Here is a 19,536-nt window from a genome sequence, read left to right on the forward strand (position 1 = left end):
GGACATGAGTTTTAGCAAGCTCCAGGAGTTGGTGATGGACAGGGAAGCCTGGCCTCCTGCAGTCCATGGAATCAGAAAGAGTCAGACAGGACTGAGTGATTGAACTGAACTGAATCCTTGGGATAGCCTTTAGCTATATTATGTTTACTCCTATTTTACAGATTATAAAATGGAGGTCACAAGATCTTTAACAGATTATTGTGAAACCCAAGTGATTTGTTTAACCTGGATTTGTCTCACTGTGCTCAGTTATGTTTGATTCTTTGCAACCCCATGGACTATATCCTGCCAGGCTCCTCTGTACATGGAATTTCCCAGGCAAGAATACTGGAATGGGTTGCCATTTCCTCCTCCGGGAGATCTACCTGACCCAGGAATCGAACCTATGTCTCCTGCATTGGCAGGTGGATTTTTTTTTTTTAACCACTGAGACACCTGGGAAGCCCTTTCCAAAGTGTCCCCCACCCCACCCCTTGCAGAATGTGTATCACTTTCTCCGCTTTTCTAGCCCCAGGTTTAGATTTTTACTGACGCATTTCAGGACTCTGAAAACACACATACACAGATACACACACACTGCTCTTAAATCTAAGTTTCCGCCACCCCCAGCCAACAAGGTCCTATTGATCTGACAGTCTACTGTTTCTGCATCTGGCCTGTAAGCCTTCCATCAAAGCAGGTGCTCCGTGCCAAGTTGCTGCCGTCCTGTCTGAGTCTTTGCAACCCCATGGACTGTAGGACGCCAGTCTCCTCTGTCCACGGGGCTTCTCCAGGCAAGAATATGGGGTGGGTTGCCATTTCCGCCTCCAGGGGTTCTTCCCGACCCAGGGATGGAACCCAGGTCTCTTATGTCTCCAGCATTGGCAGGCCAGTTCTTTACCACTAGCGCCACCTGGCAAGCCATGGCAGGTACATTTCCTACTTGGGGACCTTCTCTTAAGCTGGGCTCCAATCCCTGACACGCAAGACAGCACTCCTCTCTTTCTTTATAAAACTGCTCTTTGGTCTTACTTGAAATGTCAGCTCCTCACAGACATCTTATACACAGTCACACACAGAGTCTGAGCTCTCCCCCATCCCCTAACTACATTAGATTCTGCTAGTCTTCTTTCTAATTGAGGGGCCCATTCTTTTCCTGTAGGGTCTCTGTGATCATTTTTGTTCTCGGATGGTTGAGTTACCCCTTGAGGGTCTTTTCCATTAGCCTGTGAAGAGGATATATTTTGTTATCCCTGCCAACGGTGGGGATCAAAAGATCAGAGAAGTGTGGTGAGTACACGACAGGCACCGCGCAGAGGGGCTGCGCGTCCATGGTGAAGGCAGCGGCGCGTTTCGGAGGCTGTGGGGGCCGGGGCCGGGCTGAGGAGCTGGAAACGCGGTCACTGGTAGAGGCGAGGCCACGGCCGGCCAGCCTGGGTTTTCACACGCCGCAGCCTTTACAAGGGTCTTGCTTGCAGCCCTCCAGGCCGCCGGAGATGTGAGTTACCGGGACTGCTCCTTGAGTGAGCGAGGCCATCGTGCACCTAGCTGGGCAGTTCCTCGTCTCCATCAAGGGGTCCCACCTCTGATGAAGCGGGGAGGGTCCCTGGCCCTGTGGAGGCGCTGAGGACGCTCCGTACCTGGGCTGTCTTGCCAGGAGACTTGCAAAGGAGACGTCTGCACAGGCAGCCGGAGGAGTGGCGCCCCTCACCTGAACGGCCCCCTCCCCGCGCTCGGCTCGTGGGTCCTCGCGCTCCGGTGACGCTCTCCCAGCCTGGCCCAGGGCGCTCCCCTCCCTCCCTGGGCGGCCGGTCCCTCCTCCCCCTCCCTCTCCCCAGCCTCCCCTCCCCCTGCGCCCCCTCCCTCGGAGTCGGAGCGGGGAATCCCACGCCCTCGCACCAGCCCGGGGGCTCGGACGAGCCCGGGAGCCGCTGGTCGCCAATCACCGTGCGGTGGAGAGGCGGGCGCTCGGCTCCGGCGCGCCGGGGGAGCCAGCTGGCGCTGCTGGCCCCGCGAGCCTCAGACGCTCACCCCGACTGAGAGCGACGCGCGGACCGCAGGGCGGGCGCGGACACAGCGCCCAGGCCGTCTGCGCTCCGAGGCGCGCGCCCGCCCCGGCCCCGGGGCGCCCCCGGGAGGAGCAGGCGGCGCGGCGCGAGCCGGCACCGGCGGGCGGGCAGGCGCGCGGGCGCCGGGAGCCGCAGCCGGGGAGTCCCGGGGCGTCCGGCCGGCGATGTGAGCGGCGACGGCGGCTCCCACCTGGCGCCGCACCTGGAGCGCCGCGCTCCGGGGCGGCGGGGAGAATGCGCGCCGCCCGCAGCCGCCGCGCCCGCCCCTGACCATGGAGTGCGCCCTCCTGCTCGCGTGCGCCCTCCCCGCCGCCCGCTCGGGCCCGCCGTGGGGGCCGGCCGGGCGCGGGCGCGTGGCTAAGGCAGGTGCCGGGCGAGGGGCGCGCCGCCGGCGGGGGGCCCGGGACGCCGGCCCCGCCGCGTCCTCACGCGCGGGGTCACTTTTTCCTTTGCAGGCGCTCCAGCTTTGCTGCCTCTGCTGCGCGTCGGTCGCCGCAGCCTTAGCCAGTGACAGCCGCGGCGGGGATGGCAGCGGATTAAACCAGGGTTCGTATTCGCCCCCTCCCCGCCCCCAGAAGAGCTTTTCCAGGCACTTTGTCCCTTCTTTCCTTCCAAAGAGAGACAAGGTAGAAGAACTCCCCGCCTCTCCCCCACGTGGCAGGTGTGCGCGTGTCCTGGATACACTGGGCCTGTTTGGAGAGGGGGGATGTGGCCAGGACTTTGATTTTATCATGGGAATCAGGGCCTCAAGCTGCAAGTCGCATAAAGGAGAAAACAGGCCTTTCCCCCTTTCCCTAAAAAAAAAAAAAGAAAGAAAAATCTGTGCTGCGGTGAGAAATTAGGAAGTGAATGGACATTGACCAGGTGGCTGATATCAAGAGGCACTTTCTTCATTTCCTTCTTCTTTCGAGAAAGAACACGTCCCCTCTCCCCCACCTTCCCTCCCTCACCTCTCCACTCCTGTTCCTTTATTCCTTTCCCATCTTCTTGCTCCCTGTTCTCTTCTTTTGTATCATTGATTCCCAAAGATCACCAGAGGAAAGCAAGCAGCTTCTCTGGGGGTGTGGGAGAGGGGGGTGCCTCTTCTGAGGTTTCCTGGCTGCAAACATCCAGAACATGCTTTCCTTGTTATTTATTAACTTCTCCCTGGCACCTGGAAGGAAAATCCTTGTTTCCATTGTCCCATCAGCTGCTGGAGAACAGCTAATTCCTGACCCAAGATTTCTATAGCAAGACCTTGATGTCCTTCTGGGGTTCTATCACGTTTTCAGCCTTGCGCGGCCTTATCTCCTCCTCTCGGGGATTCATGGAAAAGGCTGTGCCACCCAGGAGTGGGTGAGTGAGGGGACCCAGGAGAGCCAGGAATTTGCCCTTGAGAAATTCACCATTTGTACAACCAGAAAAGCTGGCTCCAGTTTCTAAAACAACCCCTCATTGTTTCATCAGGGCCAAATGGCTTGAGATCCCTTCCATTCCAGTCGCCACCTGTAAGCACCTCATGTTAGGCAGCCCTTGGGCTGATTAATCAGATCACTCACTGCAGGGGCTCTGAGTGGCCCTCTTCCCAACAGCCACTGAATATTGCCGTCAGCCCACTGGTCCATCCTCCCTTTGCAAACAAGCCAGTAGCAGGTGTCTGGGTAGGGGCTTTGCAGGCTGATTCCAGGAAGGCTGGCTGGATAAGGCTTCTGCGTGTCCTCCCAGCTAAGACCAGGCAGAGCTTCAGAAGGCTTTGCACAAGCAGGTAAGAATCGATGTAGCATAGAGACTGTCTGGAGCATTGTGATTTTGACAATTAGGTTTTAGCCTAGGGGAGGGAGGAGGTGTCTTCTTGCTGTGTTTCATCAAAAAGCCTTGTTCATGGAAAACAACATAGTAGAGGTGTTTAAGAGAAGTGGTATGTGTACTGTTCAATTTTTTAAGGTTAAGAGAAAAACATTTTTTTAATTGCTTTTTAATACGCATGTCAATTAGATAGTATTTCCAGTTAAAGAAGTGAAGAAAAAATGGGAAGGATGGCAAGAACATTGTAAGAATGAGTTTCTCAAGCAGTTTGAGTCTCAGATGATTCATATACAGAAAAGCACCATTGAAAATTGCCATATTGGGATTTTTTAAAATCCAAATGTAGGACCAAATAGAATATCACTCATTGATCCCTGCTAGCTACAGGGCTTCTGTTCATTCTTTAGCTTTCCTTCTTTCTTTTTTTTTTCAGTTGTTGACTATTTTGGGAAAAGGGAAATTCCTCTTGCTTTTCCTCCTCCAGTAACCAAGGACCCAAGTGACTCAAACATGCCTCTTAGTTATTTGGAATCTTTCTAAACACTATCCAAATTAGTTTCCCATTCTGTGCCTAGAAAGTGGAAACACAGAGTGTTTTTTAATGCGCAGAGGGCATATTCCAAGTCACTTTGTGGACGATACTTTTCAGTTTCAATGTCCTGTGATAGAAAACAGTGTGCTGGCCTCATTTTTTTCAAGCAGCAAATTGTTGTTTAACTTCTGCTCTCCGGGACAGGCAGCAATTAGTGCTGCTCTAGGGAGCAACGGGGAAGGTATTTTTAAACACGTCTTTCCAGGTGTCCCCTGATCTGACACGCCCCCACCAACATGTCTGAGCAGTTTTCAACATCAGACTGTAGAAGGAAGTCCTGACAATTCCGAGGCATTTTTATGTATCCACTCTATTTTATGCTTACAATTAAATGGAATTGTCCCAGGGAAAGCTCTCTGCAAAACATTCAGTGATATGAGTGCTGGAGTTTTATTATCACGTATAATTAATATTGGAAGCATAAAACGGCAGTTACTTGTTAATTGCCTGAGATTTCATCTCAAGTTACTCAGCTCCATGAGTTATATTTGAAATTTAAGCTCTGTCCATCCCCACCCCCCCCCCCCCACACCCACACACAAATGCTCCCAATGTAGTTTAAACACAGAGGTATCATCTTAGGGGAAAGTTCCTTTCTTTGACTTTATGGCTTCATGGTTATAATATTGTCTCCTCCAAGTCGACTTTGATGTGTGGATGACTCCATGACGGATATATAAAAAGTCCACCTCTCTCTGCAGACTGTGAAAGTCGTGGCGTTTCCACGAACATTCTTGACGTTCAGCAAGACGGTGCTTGACTTTTAGTTTCTGGAGGAATGACTGTGGTGGAGCTAATTGTCAAGATCACAAAATTCTCCGTGTCATGAGCTGCTCTGAGTGATATATCGTCTAGGTGCATGGCAGTGGAGACAAATATCTTTCAGCTGTGCACTGCTCACTGCCAGCCTGTGGGAAAGGGGCCCCCGGGGCGTCCTGGGCTCGGGTGCTGACAGCCAAACCTTTCCCATTGCAGATTACGTCTTTGTCACGCCAGTAGAAGTGGACTCGGGCGGGTCATATATTTCCCACGACATTTTGTCCAACGGCAGGAAAAAGCGATCGGCGCAGAGTGCCAGCAGCTCGCTGCATTACCGATTTTCAGCATTTGGACAGGAACTACACTTAGAACTTAAGCCCTCGGCGATCTTGAGCAGTCACTTTATTGTCCAGGTACTTGGGAAAGATGGTGCCTCAGAGACTCGGGAACCCGCGGTGCCGAGATGTTTCTATCAGGGATTTATCAGAAACGACAGCTCGTCCTCCGTGGCGGTGTCTACGTGCGCCGGCTTGGTAAGCACCCCCGCCTCCCTCTCGCCCGTGTTTTGTGTAATTGGAATGAACAGACGTCTGTAATACCGGGCTCTTGCAGCCAGCTCTACATATTCACACTGTCAGCTCTGATACGTAGAATCTTCTCAGCTGAATTAATCTAAGCTGCTCCCAGAAAAAGAAAATCTAAGAGAACTTCAATTACCATTTAAGAAGGTTCTTTTGGTGTTTATTGGTCTGGGCCTCTTCATTCTCCATGTTTGAGACGATCCCTGAGGAAATTAATTTGATGGATGCCATTCGCTTTGGAAAGTCTTGAGAGACCAGGCTTTATATAAATCTAACAAGCTGCGTGCCTCTACAGTGCTCTGACACAGGGGAAACTGTTATTTAATGCAGGAATACATTCACAGCCCTGAGCAGCCTGACCTTCCCTGTGGAAGGGAGGCCTCTTGTTTTCTTTCCACTAATCCCTTAGTGTTGTCCTGCTCAAGTAAGACATCCTTTTAGAATGTGATGTGGTGTGTTTGGGGGCTGGTGGGGGGACGTGTGACATCCAGGAGGGAAGGGCATTTAAAAGCATTCGGGACAAGCGTTATTGCCTTCTGTGTAGTCCTCACTGTTGAGCCTTGAGACTGCAATATTAGTATAAGCGATTCTTGTCTCAGGATTCAGGCATCTGTGCTCCAGTAAATGGCCATCTGGGTTGATGCCATCTTGTGTTGTGGTTGGGAAGTTTCCGTAACTGACAGAATAGTGTGTGTGTGTGTGTGTGGAGACACACAGTGGTCTCGCTCTGGTGTGGCTAGAAGAAGGGAAACGGGAGGAAAGCTCAATTCAGGATGTAGTTAATAATATACATGATACACTCTGACCCAGCAAGAGGGTGGGGCTTAGGCGCTGGTGAATGAGGACTTCCATATTCTTGGCTAGCTGAAACTTTATTACATAACTTTTTTCCCCCATGTTGTGGCTTGACACATAACTAAAAGGGTTCATCGAATCAGAGTTACAATGTTTCGGTATGGTCTTTATAGAGTGAAGCAAAGATGTAACAGTTCTCAACTAAGCTGCATCTGTTTAAATGAACAACATGGCTTACTGGTGACCTACACATTCTACCCTGCTTACACACACACAGGGAGCGCCCACACCCATGAATATGTCTCGTGTTGGCTGGTTTGTTGCTTTGGTGGTGATGAGTCTCCTGGTCTTTTGGGAGCATCCTCCTCTCTTCTATTCCAGTATCCTGACATCTTCAGAAGGAGGTTAGGCCCTCCATCACAGTGGCTTAAACCACCCCATTGCACATAACCCAGTGGTTGGGAGCAGTCTGTCCAAGGTCATCTTCACACTAGCCCTTACTAGAAGGACCTTGGGCAAGCTACGAACCTCCCTGTGTCTTAGCGTCTTTATCTCTGCAGTGGGAATAGCATGAAGGGCTGTGGGGGTGACGTGACTTCCTACATGCAAAGAGCTACAGCAGTTCTCGGAAGGCACTTAGTCTCCTCACGTTGGATGAGCTCAGGATTCCACCGTCTATGAGTGATAGGAAATCTGACCCTGATCATCTGATCCCATATTCATAGATGCTGGGTTATTTCTCCTAAGAAGGAGATTCACTTTAGAACAGGGAAAAAAGAGCTACTTCATATGTAGAATGAGGCAGGCTACACAGTTTCATCTCTGGGATGGAAGTGAAAGAAGTCATTGGCAACCACATCTGCCTGTGTATAAGGCCAATATACAGTTTTTCTCTGCATGCCAGTCTGATTTTGTTTGTTTTTATGTTTTCAATTTGACTTTTATTTTATATTGGACAATAGTTTGATTTACCAATGTAGTGTTAGTTTCAGGTGTATAGCAAAGTGATTGAGTTTATACACACACACACACACACACACACACACACACATATACACACACATTCTTTTTCAGATTTTTTCCCATATGAGTTATCACAGAATATTGAGTAGAGTTGCCTGTGTTATACAGTAGGTCCTTTTTGATTGCCTATTTTATGCATGGAAGTGTATATATGTAAATCACAAACTCCTAATCTTTACCACTGCACCACCTGGGAAGCCCATACATTTTTTCCTTTGCATACCAATCTGATTTTTGTTTGTTTTTATTTTTTAATTCAATTTTTATGTGTTCAGTTCAGTCACTCGGTCGTCTCCAACTCTTTGCGACCCCATGGACGGCAGCACTCCGGGCCTCCCTGTCCATCACCAACTCCCGGAGCTTGCTCAGACTCATGTTCATCGAGTCGGTGATGCCATCCAACCATCTCATCCTCTGTTGTCCCCTTGGACTATAATTTGATTTTCGATGTTGTATTTCAGGTGTACAGAAAAGTGATTGAGTTATATGTATATGTATAATCCATTCTTTTTCAGATTTCTTTCCCATATAGGTTATCACAGAATATTGAGTAGAGTTGCCCGTGTTATACAGTAGGTCCTTGTTGATTATCTGTTTTATACTTAGTAGTATATACATGTTAATCTCAAACTCCCAATTTATCCCCATCCCTCCCCCCCACCTTTCCACTGTGGTAATCATAAATTTGTTTTCCAAGTCTGTGAGTCTTGGAAATAAGTTTGTTTGTATCATTTTAGACTCCACATTATAAGTGATACCATATGACATTTGCCTTTCTCTTTCTGACTTCACTTAATATGCTCATCTCTAGGCCCATCCATGTTGCTGCAAGGGGCATTATTTCACTCTTTTTTTATAAGGCCAGTATAAGTTGAAACCATGGACTTCACATTCTGTTTCTGTTTTTCAACAAACCAGCCACATATACTTAATTAACTTTACTTCTCTGGGCCTCGGTTTCCTTTCCTGAACCACGTGAAGTGATTTCTAAGACTTCTGCCATCTCTCGGCATCTGAGTCTAATTACCAGTTGGTTTACCCCATCAGGGCCCACTAGGTATGGGGTGGGGAAGGTATCAAGCTTATCTCTCTTGCATCACACACCTCCCCACGTCCCCGCCAAGAACTGCAAGATATAAACCCATACAGCCATCCTTAATCAAACAAAAAGAAAAATAACACAGGGAAGAGGATCAAACCCCAAGTGAAAAAGCTGAGACACTGCTCTGTATTAATTTTTGTAACTTCTATTGTAGTATATATACAGAAAAGTGCAAAAATCATGGTGTACAGCCTAATGAATTTTCACAAAGTTTGCATCCCTGTAACCAACAGCCAGATCAAATAGGACATTACCAGTGCCCTGAAAGACCATCCCCCATCCCTCATCCCCTTCCAGTCACTGCCCACCAGAAGTAACCGCTATCCTAATTTGTAACATAGCTTGATTCATCTATTTAAAAAAATTTTACTTGAGAGAGGGTCATACAATATTCCTCTGTATGGATGTTCTGTGTTGTTTCTAATTGTTAGTGGTGGTTGAAATTGTTTCCAGTTAGGGGCTGTTGTGAGAAGTACTACCAAACATTCTTGTCTCTGCCTTTTGGTAAGCTTACAGGCACATTCTGTTTGAAATAGTGAAGACTGAAGTTTCCGGGTCATAGGGTAAAATGTATATGTTCTCCTTTGCTAGATTCTGCCAAACAGCTTTTCAGAGTGGTTGAACTAATTGACGCCGCCATCAGCAGTGTGTGAGAGTTCCAGTTGCTTCAGACCCTTATCAACACTTGCTATTATCTCTCTTCTCCGTTTTAGCCACTCCCATTGGTGGATGTGAAGCAGTACCACATTATGGGTTTCATTTGAATCGTTCTGGTGGTTAATGGAGTTGAATCCTTTCTTGTGCCTACTGGCCACTTCTATACCCTCTTTTATGCTCTATTAATATATCATATATGGACAAGCAATGGTATATAAGTGTCTCTGTTATCTGAAAGTAGAGTCTTCCTATGAAGCCTTCTGTGAGCCAAAATGACAAAAGCAAAGAAGCAGTTACCTTAGGACACATCTTGGCAGTGAGTGCGCAGAATAAAGTGGCGTGGAGCACAGCGGCTCACAGACGCAGCTCAGAGCTGCAGGAGCTTGATGCACAGGTGCTGAGGGCAGTTCCCAGAGGGGGCTTGGTGGTGCTACTTCCCCTGCTGGGGGTGAGTGCTGCCTCTGTAAGGGCTCACTGGAAAACCCACAGATGAACACTCATCGCCATTTTTGCTCTGGGTTTTTTTGTTTTTTAACGTCTTTTGTAAAAGCAAAGTGGTGTAAAGCAAGCTTTTGCAAGTGGGGCATTTCTGCAAGTGTCTTCAGCCCAAATTGTGGTGCTTTTCCCTTTCTTTGTGAATAGAAGCAAGAATTCTGAGCAAAAGCACCTTTGCCAACTTATCTTTGATAGCATGGCTATGCACCTCTAACAGTGCACTGATCTGCATATGAAACACTATTGAGGGGCAATAGTGAGCACTGGAAGATGACCTGAGGCTCCAACTGAGGAATCACTAAGGAGACAGAGAGATGAAATGTCTGAAATGTCTACATCAGAGTTTCACCAAGAGTGAGGCTGGACAACTGGCAACAGAATGGCTTTCAAGGTGCTGGCAACTTCCTAGTATGCATCAGTGTGTATTAAAAAAGTAAGAAGTCACCTTTAGATAACAGAATACTGAAAGGAAGGCTAACCATTATCTTGATGGCTAGGGAAATCCCAGGAGTGGCTTAGAAAGGGTAGAAGGGTTAGAGTGTGTGTGTGAGTGTGTGTGTGTGCACGCACGCACTTGCTCAGTCCTGTCCAACTCTTGTGTGACCCCATGGACCCCACGAGGCTCCTCTGTCCGTGGAATTTTCCCGGCAAGAATACTGGAGTGGAATGCCATTTCCTCCTCCAGGGGCTCTTCCCAAGTCAAGGATTGAACTTGCATTGGCAGGCAGATTCTTTACTACTGAGCCACCAGAGAAGCCCAAAGATTTTAACAGTGAAATATATATGAATATATATGCATGTATACCTACTCCAGTTAGGATTTCTCAAGCAGGGGATTTAATAATTCACAATTAAATTCTGTTCAAAATATTCTCTTAAAATGTACCTGCCCTGCATGATAGTGAGTGAATTTGCTCAGTCATGTCAGACTCTTTGAGACCCCATGGATTGTAGCCTACCAGGTTCCTCCATCCATGGAATTCTCCAGACACAAGTACTGGAGTGGGCTGCCATTCCCCCGTGGTAGATCTCATTTTATTCAGAAGTAGGCAGTTTGTTGTTGTTCAGTTGCTGTCACGTCCAGCTCTTTGTGACCTCATGAGCTGCAGCACACCAGGCCCCCCTGTCCTTCACTATCTCCCAGAGCTTGCTCAAACTCATATCCATTGAGTCCATGATGCCATCTAAACATCTCATCCTCTGTTGCCCCCTTCTCCTTTTGCCTTCATTCTTTCCCAGCATCAGGGTCTTTTCCAATGAGTCGGCTCTTCGCATTAAGTGGCCAAAGTATTGGAGCTTCAGCATCAGTCCTTCCAATGAATATTCAGGGTTGATTTCCTTTAGGGTTGACTGGTTTAATCTCTTGCTGTCCAAGAGACTGTCAAGAGTCTCTCCAGCACCACAGTTTGAAAGTATCAATTCTTATTTACTTGGAATAACCCATCAAACAGGAGTTGCAAACTTCTATTTGTGAATCCTGCCTACCATTATTTCTGGAGGTGGTGGTTTTTATATTTTGAATTTCAGCAGGATCTAACTCTCTCCAGCCCGCCACTGCCCCCTACACCTGGTGGCCCTACAGCCTGTGAACATTATCTGAGTTTGCAAAACTGTGTCCCAGAATCTCAGGGTTGCAGACGAACTGGATCTAATCACTCTCTGCCATGTGCATACTTTGCACTATACCCAGCTTCCCCTGAGTACCACTTAGATGAAATGCTTATCACATCCAGGAAGCCCATGCATTGTCAGGAGACCCTTCATCTTAATGTTGAACTACATTCAACCTACCTTCTTATGACTTTCATCTGTGTTTCTTGATTTTGTTTTCTGGGATGTTAGGAGAAACCTGTCTTTCTTCCTGCAAATGAGGAGATCTAAGATATGGATCTGCCCCCAAAAGTGGAACTTTTTTGCTCTTTTTTCAGGAGGACAATAATTTTCAGAGTGTGATCAGCTACATTAGCTTCACTTGCGTGCCTGTGTGCTCAGTTGTGTCTGACTCTTTGCGACCCCGTGGACTGTAGCCCACCAGCTTCTTCTGTCCATGGACTTTCCCAGGCAAGAATGCTGGAGTGAGTTGCCATTTCCTCCTCCAGGGGATCTTCCCAACCCAGGACTTGAACTCATGTCTTCTGCCTCTCTTGTATTGCCGGTAGATTCTTTACCACTAAGCCGCCAGGGAAGCCCCAGCTTCACTTGAGGTATTAAAAATTTCAGTGTCTTTACGTACAACAGAAGGTCAATGAGGCTGGGCCCAGGAATATGTGTTTTTTAATTCTCCAAATGATTCTATTACATACTAACATGAGAGAACCTTTGGATTAAGACATTGAACACTGTAAGCAAATTGTTTTTACATCTGCTGTTGGTCTGACAGACTGAGCCTGTCTCTGAAACTTAGTAGAAGTGTCATATTTGGAGAACTGACTGGAAAGATACATTGAAAGATTATGTCATTCAATTATTGATGAACTTCTGTTATGTCAGGCACTGTTGGGAGCACGGGGTGGAGAAAACTGCAAGCAAAGGGAATGCTGTGGGAACTTCCCTGATGGTCCAGTGGTTAAGACTCCTTGCTTCCCCTGCAGGGGTCGTGGGTTTGAGAACTGAGATCCTGCATGCCCCAGGTGGAAGAAAGGTAGATGCTATATTCTGCTTCATAGCAAGAAATGGAGTGGAGATGTGAGACCCAGAAATTGCTATTTTATTTTGAATTAAGCTGTGATTCAACAGAGCCCTGGAACAAATGGTTCATGGAGTGTGGTTTTAGATTAGCATGTTAACAACTCAGAAATGCCGTATGTTATAGATTTTGCTTAACTCTGTTTAAAAGTTTCCCCAACTAATTTGATCATGGAACCTGTTTTTCAGGGAACCTCTCTTTATAGTCTAGTAGACTTCTCTGATAACTCGATGGTAAAGAATGTGCCTGTAATGCAAGAGACACTGGGTCAGGGAGACCCCCTGGAGAAGGGAATGGCAACCCACTTTAGTATTCTTGGCTGGAGAAGTCCATGGATGGAGGAGCCTGGCTGGTTATAGTCCATGGGGTCACAAAAAGTCGGGCAGGACTAAGCAACTAACACTCAGTGGCAGGAAAATCACCAAAGCAATGATTCCTAAAAGAGATACTATAGTATTATGTTTTGATTTCTGACTCTTAAGAGGTGTTGAGGCATAAAAGGGTTTAATGACCCCATGAGTGGTTTCATGACCATACATTCCCATAAGGTTTGGGAAACTTTAATTAGGCAGATGTCCTTGCTCTCATACATTTCTCACCTTTAATGTGCTCACATGCATGGTGCAGCTCCAAGAGGTCAAATTTTGACGAACTTGATGACTTCCCCGCCCTCCTCCCCTTTAAGCTACGCTTCCATCAACAACTTGCCAGGGTTTCAGGCTTCACCAAGGAAGAGGAATCATTAGGTCTAAGATGATTTGCCCTTGAATAGTACCTGATGAATCCAGTTACTATGTCTTCCAGTTGGGAAAATGCACCTCTTGGTTGAGAAGTCTGGAGACTCAGCTCCATTCACAACATGAAGGTCCAGGGAAGGGGCACGCAAAGATGCTACCTACCTGTGCTGCATTTCCACCCAGATCTATCGTTTACCTCTGATTAATCACCTCCGCTGCGGATCTGGCTGGCGAGAATGGTAGAGAGCTGAGCAGTTCCTCTGGCGTCTTCTATCCAGTCTCAGATTAGGCTCTAGCTTCGGCATCACATCAGGGGCTCCGAGTGGAGTGGGTACCACAGGGTCCCTCCAGCCCTGGTTCCGATTTCTTCACTTGGTTTTCGTTTCTTGCTGCTTTGTCCCCAGTCATTAAACCGTAAGTGGCATTTCTCCTCCATGGCTGGCTGCCCTCTCATCCCCATTGTCTCTTTCCTGGTGGTGGTCTTTTTGGACTATGACTGAAGGGACCATTCTTTGGAGAGCCTGGGTCCCTGCAAGGAGCTTTGGAAGCAATTGGATTTCAATGGGGGCACTTTGATCTCGCTCTTTTTCAGAAGTATTTTATGACTCAGCTCCACTGTTGAGTTGCTGTTGCTGGTCGCTGGCTGCCTGGAGTCTTTAGAAAACTGATTTCCATTCATCAATGGGCTGAAGTTAAATGACCTTAGTCCAGACAGGCAGAAAGAAAGCAGAGACTCTTGCTTTGGGAGGCCTCGTTAACCAGCAGAGGTTTGCTGCCTGACACACACCCCCTTGGAACTTTTCAGTCACTTGAGAGCATCACGTGAAATTAAGGATTAGACTGGGTTCTATTTACAAGTTTTTGAACACAGGCTGACCCAAGTCAGAGATGTTTTCTTAGATTTTGACTTGTTTCATCAATGGTAAAAAGATTTTTTTTTTTTTTTTTTGCCTCTTTTCTATAGGCCCTCTTCAGGCATGGTTTGTGAAGATGATAATTTGCTCAGAACAACACCTTTTGCAAAATGCCAGCCAGTCTCCTTTTTTTTAATTGCCAAGGTTCTTGCCAGAGAGCAGGGTCCCCAGGCTGATCTGGAGGATGCTCTCATGGGAAGACAAAGGCTGATCCTTCCTCCCTGTGTGCTCAGCCTATTAAAGCATGGCTGCTGAGCATCAGTCTCCCAAGCACCAGAACTGTGAATCTTGGGTGCTGTGCCTCAGTTTTCTCATCTGTAAAGTGGGTAGTGGTAACTGTTTCTCTCTCTCTCTCAGGATTGTGATGATCTGTGATGAATTCCTTCCTCAGTTACTCTTCTTTTAGTTGTTGCTTGCTTTTTTAATTGAGTTGTAGTTGGTGTACAGTGGGCTTCCCTTTGGTTCAAATGGTAACGACTCAGCCTGCAATAAGAGAGATCTGGGTTCGATCCCTGGGTCAGGAAGATCCCCTGGAGAAGGGAGAGGCAACCCACTCCAGTATTCTTGCCTGGGAAATCCTATGGACAGAGGAGACTGGTGGGGTACAGTTCTTGGGGCTGCAAATGAGTCGGACGTGACTTAGAGACTAAACACCATGGGCTATCATAACAAACAACCACAGACAGAGTGGCTTAATAAAGTTTGGATGGCGGAAATCTGAGATCAAGGTGTCAACGGGGTTGATTTTTCTTGAGGCCTCTGTCCTTGACTTGTTGATGGCTGTCTTCTCCCCTTGTCTTCATGGGAGCCTGGCAGGCTACAGTCCGTGGGGTCCCAGAGAGTCAGACACAACTGCGCGAATAACACACGCACACTGGTGAACAATATTATAAAGTTACAGGTGTGTAACATAGTGATTCACAATTTTAAAAGGCTGTATGGCTCCATTCCCTCTGTTGTGCAATATATCCTTGCAGCTACTTTTATACGTAAGCGCTTGTACCTCTCACGCCCCTTCCCCATTATTGCCCTCCCCCACCACTGATAACTACAGCTTGTTCTCTATATCTGTGAGCCTGCTTCTTTTTTGATATTCACTAGTTTTTGTATTTTTCAGATTCCCCGTGTGATATCATAGAGTATTTGTCTTTCTTTGTCTTACTTCACTAGGCATAATACCCTCTAAGTTCATCCATGTTGCTACAAGTAGCAAACTTTCATTCTTTTTGAAAAGCATTCCATTGTATGTTTATTTGTGTGTATATGTATGTATATACACACATACACACACGCTCATCTTCTTTATCCAGTCGTCATTTTGGACACTTAGACTGCTTCCACATCTTGGCAGTTGTAAATAGTGCTATTGTAAACATTGGGTTGCATGAATCTTTTTGCATTAGCGTTTTTGTTTCTTTCAGAAATAGACCCAGGAGTAGAATTGCTGGGTCACATGGTAGTTCCTTGATGATTCTTGATTTTGGTCTAGGAGAGGATCTAGGAAGGAAATGGTCATTGAAACTCCTGGCCTGGAGCCTTTTCAGGCTCCTTAGGACAGGAAATGAGCCCTTGGGTGTTGGCAGTCATACTGGTGAGAATCTTGGGGATTTTATGGGGGAAGGTAGCCACCACTTGATCAGTGATGTAGACATAAAATCAGAAAATGAGAGGAAGATAAAGAATCAAAGAGGAAGGAGCTAAGAAATCAATAAAGACTGGGATCAAGGCACATATGATAAACCAGGGCAGTGGGGAATGGCTTTGAGCTCTGACTTTGAAACCCCAGTGCTGGCCTTTTCTATGTGACCCAGGTCAAATTATTTACCCTCTCTGGGCTTAATTTTTCACTGGCAAAATGAGGATAACGGTAGTTCCTTCCTCAGGGGGTTATGGATGCTTAATCAAAAGAAATAATGCTCTGTGTACAATGCTAGAAAGAGTGCCTGGCACATAGTAATAACATGGGTAGTGGTGATAATATATCAAGTAGAAAATTGGTATTATTAGTAGCAGAGTTGGCTAATGCCAGTCCTCCTGACCACCCACAGGTAAGGAACTTTTAGCCTAGATAATAATAACAGTTTATATTGATTGAGCACATATCGAATTTTTAAAAACTGGAGCCGTAGAGTAGAAGATTCAGCTAAGACGCAGACGGAGACCTTTATGATATTTAACTATCAGCTGGCATATTGCTATTCAAAGTCTGAAGTAACAGTTTACTTCATATACTTCAGAAAGACCTGGGCACTTCAGGAGAGAAAAAAAACTTCCTACATATATTTATGCTGCACCTCTGAAAATTCAGTAGGTTCTGGGTAGAGCCTGGGTGTCCACTTAAATAAAGGCAGGAAAAGCTTCACAGATTGTTCCAGGGGGCACTGGGGACTGTAAACTGTTATCCTAAAGGAGTCTGCAAAGAAGCTTGCCTGCGGGAAATGGAAGACTAGCGGGACATCCTCTGGGAATTGTTTTTGCCCTTGGAATGCATCACACCTTCCAAGTGTGGTCATTGGTACTCTGTCTAGCGTGAGCCTGTGTGTGCTCTCGAGGGGGCAGGCAGGGGTCCCTGGGATGAATCCAAATTACAGATGGTTCTTGTTTCTATATCATAGAAGCAAGATACAAAAACAAGTACAAAAGCTCCATCTTGAACTCAGTTAGGCATAAGGAAATGCATGTTTTTGGCTCTGGAGCAGTCTTTCTCATTGCTCCTCCTGTCTGTCTCTCCATTTCTCTGTCTGCCTGTTTCTACCCCCTCACCCCTTCTGCCCTCTGCGACCCCCTTCCTCCGCCCGCCTCTTGCCCTCCCCACCTTGCCCTGGAATGACTAGCTTCCAGCAAGGCTGGACCCGAGCTGCCAAATCCATCATCACCGTCCTCCTTCTGTCAGTCTTTCGGCTCTTTCTCCTCCTGCTTGTTGTACGTCATGTGCAGGACCCCTGAATTCCAGACGTGACTCAGATGCTGCCCTGGGGGCCTGGTGTTGCGCGTGACTTGCAGGGACTCCGCGGTTGTAACTGACATCATGCGTGGGAACGAGTGGGTGAGGCTCTGGGCTTTATTTGCTCTCGCACCTGTCCAGAAGCCTCAGAGGGCCCCACTCAAACCCTGTGTCCAAGCAAGACCAGATCAGATTTTGGATTATATATTGGCATGTGAATTAGTGGATAGAAGGCGGTCTGGGCTGCACAGCAAGCCAAGGGCTTCACAATTACCTGTCAGTTTAAAGCTCTTATTGAAACCAGAGTTGATTCTTTCTGTTGTGTGTGGCCTTAAGATATACATACGTTGTATTAGTCCATACTTTTTCTGAAGTTGTTTTTTTTTTTTTTTTGATGAAGGAGTGCCTAAAAATAATGTGTGTCTTGAAGTTTCTTCCTTGTCATTCTTTTAATTACTGTATATTTCATCACACCATTATAATTAATATGTTTGTTTCTAGTTTGTTTGCTGTTGCTGAAAACCTGTGTATGTGTATGGGTCTTCTTAGTTGTATGCAATTCTATATTTTATGAGAGAGACAGACAGACCCACCTTGTGAAAAGCTGGGATGCCAAACACAGGCAGGATATTCGCTATGGCCAGAGATGAACTTGCTGATACTGACATCATCCACCCAATACCACTCTCACCTTGGTTGTATAACATGCAGGGTTACTGAGAACTCATTTCATTTTGTCTTCCATGAGCCTGAGATAGTCACTTAGGAAACCAGTTCTCTCCAGCAGAGCATGCATGCTAGTAAAACAGCATGGTTTCCCACCGTCAACAGTAAACAGTTTAAGAGAAAATGATACTGATTAATTCCTGAAGTCCAAGTATAAACAGGACTAATGGTAACAGTGCAGATGAAGGCTCTAAGGACCCAAAATATTTGCCTGGACTTCCTGCACATCTCTGTCCACAAACCCAGAAGCTCCTCCTCTATTAGATCAAGTCTTTCCCGTGGAAGTCGGTTCCCACGGTTTTCCTATCCAATTATAGGGCCGCGTTCACTCAAATACCATAATGCAAGTCTGGTGAGCGTGTTCTGTCTGGACGACATGCTCACCTCTCCTGAAGGGATGCCTTTGATGTATGGGAGGATTTCAAGTTCAGCTGAATTCGTTTGATTGCTTATTCATGCCACTGAGCTTTGGAATATCTTATCTGCCCTTATTACCACCGCAAGTCAAGGGGGCATGCTTTCCAGTATAAATTATAAAGTGCACATCACTAATTTACTAGAAGTCAGCTATGCGCACACCCTTCTTTAGAACCGGCACTTGAAAGGGATTGAGATAAGCTCGTCAAAGGAGATTATCTCTCTGATTTACCGAGTTCTCCCACAGCACCCTGCCTTGCAGTGTCTGTAGGTTCATTCTGCAGCTTCACAGATCAACCCCCTTTCGTATTTTACTCTGTCACTTGCAGGAGGCGAATGAAGAGTTACCCCAGGTGAATTTCTCTGTGGATGAATAAGGCACACAGTTTTTATTTCCCCCCTCGATTGTCGAGTTTAGATCTATTTTAGGCAGCACAGAGATGCAGCCAAAAGAAAATATTGCCGAAATGCATTCTCACTCTTTAAATACGCTAATGTATTTCCCTAAGGCTTAGTCTTATCTGGGGGTTTTACAGTCATTGTTTTCCAGTAAAAGGCATTGAAGTAAGATGAATTCCAATCCCTTTAAAAGAAAGCAAATTTGTGTGAAGCAAATGCTAATTTCTGTTTAATGGTATATATTTAACACTATCATTAAAATAATATCAAGATCAATGAGTCTTAGCATATAGAGCTTTAAAAACTGTAAATGCCTAGATCCAACTGAAAGCAGAATGGCTGCAAATGGGGGCCAGATACCTATGTTTTTAAAATACTCCCCAGTTTTTCAAAGACTCCCCAGTTGATTCTAATGTGCAGTTAAATTTGAGGACCCCTGCTCTAGATAAATGTCCCCAGAGGCTTTAGAGATGCTATCACCTTAGAAATGCTTTGTGCAGTAGTTTAAGAAGGCAGGATGGTATGTTAAAATGCATGGGATTTGAGAAGTTTATCTCTTTCACTTAAGAGTTAATGTGATCTTGGTGAAATTATCCTTATCCTTTGTAAATACACTTTATTTTGAAACAGTTTTAGATTCACAAGCAGTTGCAAAGATAATAGAGAGTTCCCAGGTATCCTTCACCCAGCTTTGGGACATCATCAAATTATGTGAGAATCTAGTTTCTTTGTCTATAAAGCAGAGGTGAAAAAAACAACAGCTTCAAAGTGAAACTGTACACCTCAGGTTCAGACTTGAACCCAGGGTTTGGGACTTGAACCCCCTGTCTTTTCATTAAGGTCATACACCTGGCCTTAGGACTTAATGAAGCTTGG

General features: G+C 46.4%; 1 protein-coding gene across 2 annotated transcripts in view; it reads left to right on the forward strand.

The window, feature by feature from the left end:
- The first annotated feature begins 2,175 nt into the window (after positions 1-2,175).
- Positions 2,176-19,536, forward strand: part of ADAMTS18 (ADAM metallopeptidase with thrombospondin type 1 motif 18) — a 145,229-nt gene continuing 127,868 nt past the window's right edge. For both annotated transcript variants that reach the window (XM_043435378.1, XM_043435379.1), the window contains exons 1-3: positions 2,176-2,410; positions 2,504-2,594; positions 5,401-5,717. In XM_043435378.1, coding sequence (XP_043291313.1) covers positions 2,321-2,410; positions 2,504-2,594; positions 5,401-5,717 — 498 coding nt within the window. In that variant the 5' untranslated portion in view covers positions 2,176-2,320. The remainder of the gene's footprint in view (positions 2,411-2,503; positions 2,595-5,400; positions 5,718-19,536) is intronic.

The sequence above is a fragment of the Cervus canadensis genome, chromosome 18 (assembly GCF_019320065.1).
Source record: "Cervus canadensis isolate Bull #8, Minnesota chromosome 18, ASM1932006v1, whole genome shotgun sequence".
NCBI lineage: Eukaryota > Metazoa > Chordata > Mammalia > Artiodactyla > Cervidae > Cervus > Cervus canadensis.